This window comes from Lolium perenne, chromosome 7, assembly GCF_019359855.2.
Source record: "Lolium perenne isolate Kyuss_39 chromosome 7, Kyuss_2.0, whole genome shotgun sequence".
Taxonomy (NCBI): Eukaryota; Viridiplantae; Streptophyta; class Magnoliopsida; order Poales; family Poaceae; genus Lolium; species Lolium perenne.
This window is the reverse complement of record NC_067250.2, coordinates 81,964,604-81,976,452: the sequence shown is the minus strand read 5'-3', so window position 1 is coordinate 81,976,452 and position 11,849 is coordinate 81,964,604. Positions and strand designations below refer to the sequence as shown.

General features: G+C 48.4%; 1 protein-coding gene across 1 annotated transcript; it reads right to left on the bottom strand.

Annotated features, from left to right (window-relative positions):
* Positions 1 to 6,521: 6,521 nt before the first annotated feature.
* LOC127316866 (zinc finger A20 and AN1 domain-containing stress-associated protein 11-like) lies at positions 6,522 to 7,570 on the bottom strand. The gene has a single exon (XM_051347337.2). It carries the CDS (start codon positions 7,382 to 7,384, stop codon positions 6,875 to 6,877), a length of 510 nt encoding a protein of 169 aa, XP_051203297.1. The 5' UTR covers positions 7,385 to 7,570; the 3' UTR covers positions 6,522 to 6,874.
* Between the last annotated feature and the right edge of the window lie 4,279 nt (positions 7,571 to 11,849).

The window sequence follows — 11,849 nt, the reverse complement described above, 5'->3', positions numbered from 1 at the left end:
CGCGACACGTGTCGTCGCGAGAGCGCGCGCGCGGGATGGGTTTTTCCCTTCTCAAAGGTCGGCCTTCGTGTAGTGGTACCCCTATAGAGCTTCCAGCAAACTGTGATTCTGAAGCTACCGCCTGCTGGGCTTGCACGCGATAGCCGTCATACGCAAAGTGGGTGGTCTGGGCTTAGATTCCTAGATACGGCTGTGGTCTGCCGCTCTGGTAGCCTACCATGGCTGGTGCGCGGCTGCTCCTCTTTGTCGCCTCACGCATCAAATAGAACGCTGGTCTGCCTCAAGTATCAAATAGCCTAGGTGGTCTGTCTCGAGGATTTACAACACTGGCTGCCTGGACACGGCCCGCTAAGAGACACTTCTTCCGTCCCAAAATGTTAAAACTCATATATGATGGTACAAATAATTTTTTCATATATTTCACCATAAAAGTTTATATATACAAGAATAAATTCAAGTAACCTAAAATATAATGCTCATGTATATTAAAAGAATGTGTATACATATACTAGAAAACTTTCAATATTACTAAAAATCGAATTTACAAATAGGAATAAATAATCGAAAAAGGAAACCAATATATGAAAAGAGATAGAAAATGAGAAGAACCAAAACTATGAACAAAAGCCGGAAAATGAAAAGGGAGACAACGAAAAATAAGAATAATGGGGTGTGCTCCGGTGTCCCCCCCTTAGCTCCACGGTTCTGAGAAGTTGGAGCTGCTCCAACTTTTGATATAATTACGTGAAGTTAAATTCGTGAAATATAAAAATGCATAGCACACTGGGACGCACCGCTTGAGCGCTTAAATCTTTGGCTGAAAGTTTATCTGGCCCGTGGCGAAGTACTTTCTGGTGGTGGAGTTGGCCTGGCCACGACGGTGAGGATGGCTATGACGGCGGCGCTGAACCACCCGGCACTGCCGTGACGTTCCAAAACACCGGGTAATTAGAAATATTGAAATGCGCTCAAGAGAGGAGAGGGATTTAAAAAGTTAACTGCAAGCTGCTCTAACTTTTGGTACACAAATATAAAAAAACACGGAGCACCGTAATTTACATCCTACTGCTACTGATTTGACTTCATCGCAACATGATTTACATTTGTCGCTACTGAATCATGTACTCCGGCGAACGAGTCGATGTATCTTCAGCTGAAGTTAAACTTGTCCGATTCGTTCTCGCCGCCACGTAAATCGAGTTGTATCTCGCTGCCTCCACCGCCAGGAGCTTGCTGTCGCCGCCACTACGTCGCGCGTCGCCTCACCCACGACGAAGTTGGTTGAGGCGGTCACAACAAGTTTCTGGCGGCGGCGGCAACAAGCTACAACTCGATTTACGCGGCAGCAAGAATGATTCAGACAAGTTTGACTCCGGCTGAAGGTAAATTCATTCGTTTGCCGGCGGCCTCGATTCGGTGGCGGCAAGCGTGAATCACGCTGCGGTGAAGTCAAATCAGGGAGAGTCTGGGCATAGGGAAACATGCCCGAGAGATGAGGGGGAGAAAGATAAAACGAGTGTAATATTTTGGTCACTTATCGGTGGCAGTGGAACGTAAATAAACAACAAATCCATGTTTTTTGTTCTGCGGAACCAACTCCACGTATTTGTACCAAAAGCTGAAGCAACTACACATATTTGTACCAAAAGCTGGAGCAACTCCACGAATCAAAACAAAAAAAACTGGAGCAGCTCCATTTTTTTGAACGATGGAGCTGAAGGGGGGGACACCGGAGCAATCACGTAAGAATAATACCCAGTTGTTGGGTCGGCCCAAAAGTGAGAGGTTTGGCGAAGCCAAAAAGTATTTGCCGCAACTTACACACACCGTGGATCTTTTCACGGGAACTGCATGCTCTACCAAATTCAATCAAAAAACTGATATGATAAAGTAACGAAGAGATTAGACAATTCCTACTATAAGTTAATAACTATTACCCCCCTTTCAAAATATAAGCATTTAAAAATGCTATACTTGCTTTTTTTAAAGGCTTACATTTTAGAATTTACCATCTCTGATGTACCCGTCACTTCTTTTGCCACATCAGTTCTTCCTTCATGATTACTACTCTACGTCGCTACGTGGTATCTTTCGCAACTACTACTACGTGGTTTCAGCACATCCCCGGCCTTTGCAAGCAATACTCCTCTATAAAGTTGCACCGCACCGGGCCACTAGCTCGACCGTAACGTGAGGATATGCACAGAAACGGAACCTAGCTATTAACCTCAAACAGGACAGAAAACTAGCCCGATTTGACACTGAAAGAAACGGAAGGCTTGGCTCAGGCGCGCCGCAGCACAATTCGCTGAATCTGCTTTTCGAGGCTGCCGAAAGGCGCTCCCCCTGGCCGCCTCCTCTGGCAGTCCCAATCATTGTACCGCGCGCAGGCATGTCCTGGCAGCGATCAGTCGGGTCTTTTCTCTTCGCCGAGCAGATTAGCATCCTCTGCTGATAGCCTTTCGGAAAGATAACCTGCCGTGCTTTACGCGATTCGATTGTACTGTATATAGCATGATCTTCCACCGCGGCACAGGGGCGGAGCTAGAACTATTCATGGGTATGCAATGAATACCCAATATTTTTTGCAATTTTTTTTTCAGTATATAAGCTTCTCTATGCATGTACTCGTATGTACATGTATATTAGAGTTCGTCTGTACGTGTTTAAGTCGTTAGAATAGAAACAGGACGCTGGTAACAGCCATCCCGAGTTCAGCCCATCCAATCTAGGCCGAAAAATCCCAAATTGGGCTTTCACCGGGTGGTTTCCTTTAGCTGGGCTGATCGAACCCAGGTCCTGCCAGCGATGAGAGGCATGGAATCGACGCTGTCCTGGCGAACTGCTCATCTTCCTCTTCGTTCAGCCCTGGTGATGCGCCATCACCACTCGCCATACGCCGGGCGCCCGGCCGCCCGTCCGCTCGGCGCTGGCCAGACGGCCAGTCCCTGCCGGCTGCCGTGAAGGTATAGACCGAATCCCGCTGCCCCCTTCCCCGCAGCCCTGATTCCTCACGCCTGGCCCTGACCTGCCTGATGCCGCAAAAACTCGATAGGAACGACGTGTCGGTGTTGCATCTGAATTTCAGCACGATGGCCGATCAGTGACGGCAGCGCTGCAACACCATACAAATACTAGCAGTAGCTCGTCACCACTGTTCGTGAGTGAATTCAGAATACACAAGTGATCACAGTTCACTATTCACGCAGGATAAGCAAAGCTTCAATTCACTGATTACATCCCACTGGTTTGGCAAATACAAATGGCTTGAGTATAGTGTTTATGAGTGCAATTCAATTACTTGAGACGTTGTAGTACTATCATGTATGTACAATTTGTAATTCCGTTTTATTATTATGAATCTACATATATTATATTGTTGTGCTGAACTTTTTTTTGGAATCCGAATACCCAATATGAAAATCCTGGCTCCGCCACTGCCGCGGCAGCACGCCACTGAAACAGTACACAAGTCCCTCTCCACGCACTCTGGAATCTGGATCAGCGCCACAAGGCATATGATATCGGCGACGCAGGCAAGCAGCGGTTGAAAACCATGTTGTGCAATCCTACATGGCAGTGTGGCATGACACGTGAAAAATGGACTACTGATTGTCACCACATGCAGAGTACACGCAAACACACTCGCAAAAGGCAACCCATGTCCTACCTCTTAAATTTCTATCTGAAACTAGCACCACGGTGTCATACTCCCTGTGTCCAGAATTTTATCATGTAAGGACTATACGAGAATCTTTGTCATGGATTTGTATGATGTGCTCGTTGAGAGTTTCCTGAATCGGATTTGTGTTCCTGATTCATCGTAGGGTAACTCGGTGATGCCAAGCTAACTGGTGTTTTCTTTTGCATTGATCTTAGCTTATTCTCAGGTGTGTAGGTGTTATGTGGTCGATTCGAATTGTATCAATATATCATTTACTAGACATTTGTTGAATAAATTTTAGATGACGGTTATATGCATTTTTTCGACGTAGAGGCTGGGATCTGAACCTCTATTTCGAAAAATGTGTCAAAATAAAACTTTAGTATGTTTGACTAAATATATAGAATAAAATGTCAACATCATCAATATTGAATGCATACACTATGAAAACATATTTTATGTTGAATCGGTCGACGTTGATTTGGTATTTTAGATGTTCATATTTTCATCTACTAAATTGATCAAACTTAGAAGATATTGAATTCCGACTAAATTTGCACACCTTATCTTTTAAACAGAGGACGTAATTTTGCCTCCTCTTAGCTTATTCGCAAAACACTCTTTGGCATATGAGGTCAAATTTTGCAATGCTTAGTACTCCATATCCACACCTTTTTCATTTTGCACACCTAAAATATGAGATATTCCGAGTTAACATTTTGCGTGTTGTGGAGATGAGAGAAGTTGTTGCAGAAAAATATGAAATTAAAAATGAAGTATAATTTTTTTAATGGTAGCTGAGCAAGTTTTTGGTTGGCATCTTCGTTCATAGGCCAAATCGGACATGTAATTACTGAATTTTAAAAATATTTAAAATATTATTCGTAAATTATGTAAAAGGCGGCTTACATGCAGCTTAGGCTGCAAAGCGTCACACTCCTTGGTTCTGTACATATATGTTAATCTCTCTGTGTTGAATTAGATTTTGCAAATTATTCTAGATACACATGTATCTATAAGTAATTCAGGACAGGAGGGGGGGCAATCATAGTTGTCAGAATCATCATTCTACTATCCGATCATACGACTTTACGATCCAAATTGAGTGTGACGATTCAACGATTCCGCTGAGTAGAATCTAAGATTTTACGATTCTAAAAGTTAAGATCCTACGGTGTGTGATCCTACAATAGAGGTTTCAATCCGATTCAAAATCATGATTCTAACAACATTTCGGCCAATTGATAATTAAAATGTAAGCTTACATGAATTGTTGATGTTAAATTGATCTACCAAATTCAGCTCTGCCGACATGTATTTATGTATCATTATTTGCTTAGAACTTTATGTGCAACTGGAGATTTTGTAGTATGGTGGTGTCTGCATAGATTTTGTACAGAGAGATTTGCACCAATGTTGCATATGTTATTGTGTAATGTTAGATATATTAGACCAAAATGTTGGATGTATTCCAGTGAAATGTTGTGTAACAATGTCACATTTTTTAAATGTTTCGTTAGGAAATTTTGTTATCATTGGCAAAAAAAAGGTTACCATTATTTCGTGGCTAAATATAAAATGTTAGAGACCGGTGTTACAAACTATACAAAAATTGTTACGTGCGATCCGTTTTTATCAAGGAAAAAATAGCGCGCTATAACAAAATAGCGTCGGCCGAAAAATACGTTGTTAGCGTGCTATAGCGCCGAAATAATGTAGCGCGGGCTGTCTAGAAACGCTATAGCGTGCTATTAACACCGAAATAGCGCGCTATTTTTTCCATGGGTTTTAATACCACGATCGAACGCGTGAAATTCGCCAACTTAAATTGATCAGATGATCCAGAAGATGCGTCATGGATGACCTTTTACAACCGGCTGATTCCTGGAGCTGGCCAGAAATTATGTCCAGCATTTGGCAAAAACGTCCATCGCCCGATCGCCGTCTGCTGTCGATAACCAGGCCGCGCACGCCAGACGCGACCAGGTAAGCAGAGAAGAGAGGTGACGAGAAAGCCGAAGCCTGCGGGAGCCGCGACGGGGTGTGCCGTGTGCGGCGGCCCCCGTTCCAGCCTGTTCCACGTCCCGATCCACGAAGGCAACCCCGGTGGATCACTAGAGATGAGATAGATTTAAAAAGCAGAGGAAAAATCGCCGGCTGCTACTTGCTGCAGCGGTGGTGGTGCCTGCCGACCTGTGCCGGTGATGCCGATCGATGCCATGCCATGCCATCCCGCAAGTGGCGCCACCACCGCCTCCTCCTGATTTCTAAACGGCGGCCGGTGGGTGGTACCGAGAAAAGATCCCTCCGGGCGGAAAGCTCGACGTGGACGGATCTTCTGCCGTTCTGCGGACATCGCCGGTGGGCGGATGGGTGTCGCTCGCCGGCCTAACTAGCCCGGCAGGGAGTCGGCAGCTGGTGACCTGTTTGTAGCTCCTGAATTCTGATCAGCGAACGGGGTGTCGCCGTCGCCTTTTGCTCATGCCCACATAGAAAAATCCATGGATTGTGCTAGATAGTGTGGAGACCTTTTGACTGGTTCCCAATCACCGGCAACATGTCCAAGAATTTTCAATCCACGCCTTGGAACTAATCCATTTAGACGGCCATGAATTGCCCAACCATGAACCTGTACGTCATGAAGGTGGGCACCTGCCCAATAATTCGCCTGCCCGCCGATCTAATCCGATTCCAGCCATGTACGTGTATCAATCAATCAGACAGCGCTCCCGACGTCGTCAATGGTTGAGCTGTCGACGACAATTCGCGCCCAGTGGATTGGATGGAAGGAAAACGATGATTGATAGCTAAGGCGATCAACAATACTGCAGAGAAATGACACCACCCAAGCGATCGATTGATGATAATTTATACAAATATATAGGGAAATTGAATTTTTAAATAGAGAGATCATGGGACAACACCACACACCCACCCTATCTTCCTCATCTCCTCCGCCGCGAGCCGGCAGCCAACCACCACTACAACAACCACAAGGTTATCATCGCACTGTTTTGTCCTTCGTCGCGCCCGCCCCTATCACCATCTTCCACCTTTTCTCTCCTTTCCGTTTTCATTCACGGTAACACCTAGGTGGCTCGCCTTTAATTTTCCAAAGGAAGGAAAGAAAGAGGAAAAAAGAGTGGATTTTTCTTGAGATTTCTTCTCCGTGTGTGTGTATATCATCATGTCCTCCTTGTCCTTTGATCTTCAGAACCTAACGATCTTGGCCGCGCGCACGACGGGGTTCTCCTTGGCGATGGCGTCCCTGGCGGCGGACTTGTAGTCGAAGCTGCAGTCGTGGCGGTCCGAGTAGCGGTGGGAGCCGCAGAACATCTCGCCGCAGCGGCAGCGGAAGCCCGTGAGGCCGACGCGCTTCCGGCAGCTGTGGCAGCGGTTGACCGACGACGACCTGGACGCCTTCGGGTCGGCGGGGCCGGCGGCCGGCCGGTCGACGGCCACGTACACGGGCTGCGCCGATGCGGCGGGCGCCCTAGGCTTGTCGAAGAGGGTCGGGAACGGCGCCGGCTGCGAGGAGGAGGATGACGGGGACGGCGGGGACGTGGAGGAGGTGGATGAGGCGGCGATGAAGCAGTTCTGGCAGAGGTTGTTGGTGGCGGGGTTGGCCGGGAAGCCGCAGCTGTTGGCGCAGAGCGCGATGTCCGGCGCGTGCAGGTGCACCTCCGTCGGCTCCTCCACCTTGTTGTCCCGCTGCGCCATGACGCCTGTAGTATACGAGGTCAAAGACGATCCCCTCGCGCGCCCTTGGTCGACACGGAGCTAGCTTTGATCCGGGGGCGAGGAGGCCGGCCTGGCGCTGGCGGGGCAAGGAATGGGATTGGAGATGGAGGCTGGGTGGCTTTGGGGGGGAGGAAATGGGTTGGATGTGCGGGGACGGAGGGTGGGAGGGGGAGGGCTTTTTATCGGAGGAGAAGGAAGACGGGCGGCGTACGCGTTCCCTTGCCGTCCCACGACAGCGACGTCGGCTCGGCCGTGTTATTTCCAGTGCTGGCCGCGTTGGCGCTCCGGGCGTGCAATGGAATGAAATGGCGGTGTTGCCCTTTGCTGGCTGGCTGGGGAAGACGTACGACGCGGGTGGACGTGCGTATTCGGCCGGGGTAGCGTGGTGGAGCGACTCGAGTTATCGTTGACAGGCTGCCTGCCTGTGGGCATGGCCGGTCTCTTTCTTACGGAGCAAGGGATGGAAATGGAAATGGACAGAGGTGCGTGCGTATTCGTGGGTGGCACGCGGACACGCCTCTCATTACAAGGAAGATGGATGGACCTGCCGGTGCTATTTTCATGTGGATATTTTCCTTCGCATGCACCTATCTCATGACAAGGAAGATGGAAATGGATGGATGGACCTCAGCTCATTATCTGGAAAGTAATAAACTAACTACTCTCTTCGGTCCATATTACATACATAAAAATCTAGATAAGAGCATCCAGCCGCCGTCTCCCCGACGAGACCTCCAGAACGTGTTTTTTTCATCTGGATGGACGAAATGGGCTCAGTCGCCGCCCCTGGTTCCTCGATTTCGTCCTGATTAGGCCTTTCATCCGTCCGGGGAGCCCAGGCCATCCCCGGCCCCTCGGGGACTCCGGACGAAACGAAAGCGCGGGAAACACCGAGAAAGTTTCTCGCGCGGCTGGTGGCCCCAACTTGTCGGCGAGAGAGACCGATCATCGTTCCGCGCGCTGAAAAAGCCTACCACCGGTCAGTCTTCGCTGGACATGTCGTTTCCACGCGGCGAGTTAATGTCGTCGCCTCGATTTCACACGCGTCAACCTCTATTTATCGCCGAACTACCATGTCTGGCCGCATTCACCACGCTCACTATGCTCAATCTTCCCCAATCTCGAGCAAGCTAGCGGCGATCAAACAATGGTGAACGATGGCGCGGCCAAACAATGGCTTCGGCCACAGCTCTCTCCACCAATGGGAGGGCCGGCTTCTCCACATGGCGGGCTACCCGGCGCCGCCAGACTTCCGCGCGCTAGGAGGATGGCAACTCAGCGCAGACGGCGTCCCGATCCTGCCGCCGCCGATGGGTCGCGCCGCCCTGGAGGCGAAGATCGACGCGGTGCTCATCACTCTCAGTGACGAGCAATGCGTGGAGCCGCGCTTCTTCCCCGACAACTACGAGGCGTGGACCGCCTTCTTCTGGCGCAGGTGACATAGGCACCCCCAATGGGCCTGCCGAAGATAGTACCCGGGGTTTACTGAACGCCCACGACTCGAAGAATAAGAAGAATCGGAAGCCCAAGTTGTTATTAAGGAAAGCTAGAGTTGTATTAGGAGATAATATTTGTAATCTTGCGGGAAGAGTTGGAAACCCTCCCGGACTCTGTAACTTGTACAATACGAATCCCTCGGCTCCACCTCCTATATAAGGGGGAGTCGAGGGACAAAGAAAGCATCGAATCATTGTCTCTCAAACCCTAGTTTTCACAATCGTCGAGTACTTTTCGGCTGAAACCTTCGAGATCTACTTGCCCTCTACTTCCAACTAAACCCTAGTCTACAATCCGTAGGCATTGACAAGTTAATCCCTTGTCAATTGGCGCCGTCTGTGGGAATTAGAGGCGTCAAGGATCTGGTCTTGATGGCACGTTCAATATTGTCGACTTCATCAACAGCAAGCAACGCGATGGATCGAGGTAAACAGATCGCAACTGGTCCTGTCAATTTTGTTCCTCACCCGCCCTCCCGTTTGGATGCATATGCGTATCTGGAGGAGCCTATGGAGATGACGTTCGGAAGATTCGAGGACATATTCGTCAAGAATTTCCGGTCCACCTGCAAAAAAACCCGCATCGCTAGAGGAATTGAGGGCGTGTCGACAGAAGCCAGACGAATCAATGAGAAAATACATCCAAAGGTGGAATATCATCAAAAACTCGGCAGAGAATATATCTGACGAGAGAGCGATAGATGCGTTTGTCGCAGGAATCAGGCGAGGAGATTTTGTCGAGGATTTGGGGAGAACCAATCCAAAGATAGTATCAGCATTGATGGAGATAGCAAACAGATGGGCAGATGGAGAAGATGATGTTCACAACAAACGGCATAGGTCACCAGAGGAGGACCGCGGCCGAAATTATCAAAATAGGCGACGATTTCCTCGGCAGTACTCGGGCTATGATGCACCTAGGCAAATTTCGGCTGGCTTCCGAGCAAGCGCCGGAGGAAACAATAGAGATGATTACCAGAGGAGCAACGAGCAGCGAGGCGACAATAGAGATGACTCTCGAAACAACAGGCAAAATACCGGGTCGAGGTTTCAGAGGCCTTTCGTGTCTCCCGAGGAGATGATGAACGGGCCGTGTCAAATGCATTTTTATCTTGACAACAACGGAAAAAGACAGTCGGGACACTTGCAGAAGGATTGCCGAAATTTTCAGGCAATGTTAAGGTAGGCAGGGCATGCCAATGCTCAGGCAGCACCCAGAAATCCTCAAGGACCCAGGAGTGAGATTCACCTGCCACCTCCTCCCGCAATTACGGACGATAATCGACATCAGCTCAGAATTGCGGCAGCACCTGCACCACCGTCTTATGTTGATCCCAATTCCAATGGAGCGGTCTCGATGATTCAGAAAGGCAGGCCATCCAATAGAGCTCAGAAAGTAAACTCGCGACAGGTGTTCATGGCAGAGAAGATGCCTCCACCAACAGTCGAGTATCTTAACTGGTCAGGGCAAGATATTGGCTTCACAATAGCGGATCATCCACAGCAAGTTCCTCAACCAGGGCAATCAGCACTTATCTTACCAGCAATAATTGCAGGATTCGACGTATCTCGAGTGTTCATAGATGGCGGCAGCAGTTTAAACCTTATGTATGCAGATACACTAAGGAAGATGAACATATCCCTAGCAAACCTAAAACCAACCGACACGCGATTCCACGGTATCACACCGGAGAAGCCAAGTTATCCGCTGGGGAAGATTAATCTCGACGTTCAGTTTGGGACCCGATAAAATTACAGAATAGAGAGGCTGGAATTCGAAGTCGTGGATTTCCCATCACAATACCACGCTTTGTTGGGACGCCCAGCATATGCTATGTTTATGGCGGTACCACATTACACGTACCTGCTATGGAGGATGCCTGGGCCTAAGGGACCAATCACAGTCAAAGAAAGCTTTGCGCTAGCCGATAAGTGCGATAAGGATTTTCATCGACTGTCAGAAACTTTCGGGATGCAAGCAGAATACATGGCGTCAAGACTCACGACTGACTATGATGTGCTGCCAGATGTAGGAAGGCCAAACAAAGAATCAACTTTCAACACTGAGAAAAATTCTAAGGAGGTGCAGATTCACCCGACAGACCCAAAAAAGACGACGTCCATTGCAAAGGACATGGACCTCGCATAGGAAAGCACGCTCATCGAGTTCCTCCGTGAGCACTGGAAAATCTTCGCATGGTGTCCAGCTGACATGCCAGGAGTACCCAGGGAACTTGCCGAGCACCACCTAAACTTGGATCCATTAGCGAGACCAATAAACAACCTTTGCAGTGTTTTTCGGAGCCAAACCGCAAAGCTATGCTGTCAGAAATCGATCGACTAAGAGAAGCTGGTTTTATCAAGGAGCTGCATACAGAGGCCACATGGGTAGCAAATCCAGTGTTGGTGCCGAAGAAAAACACTAAAGTCCTTCGCATGTGCGTCGATTTTACGTGTCTCAATAAACATTGTCCAAAGGATCACTTTCCCCTCCCGAGGATCGATCAAATCATCGACTCCACAGCAGGATGTGAACGTCTTTCCTTCTTGGATGCATACTCTGGTTATAACCAGATCAGATTGAAAGAAGAATATGAGGTCAAAACAGCGTTCATCACACCTTACGGCGTGTTTTGCTACAGAACAATGCCTTTTTGTCTGAAAAACGCGGGAGCAACATACCAGAGGATGATGCAAAAGTGCTTGGCGACACAAATTGGGAAAAACGTACAATTGTACATCGACGATATCGTCATAACATCAAATAAGGGGACGACGCTAATCGAGGATGTGAAGGAAACTTTCGACAACCTTGACAAATTCTGCCTCAAGTTGAACCCGACGAAGTGTTCCTTTGGCGTCCCTGCAGGAGAACTTCTTGGTTTTCTAGTTTCAGCAAGAGGGATTGAAGCAAATCCCAAAAAAATCCAAGCTATCGTAACAATGAG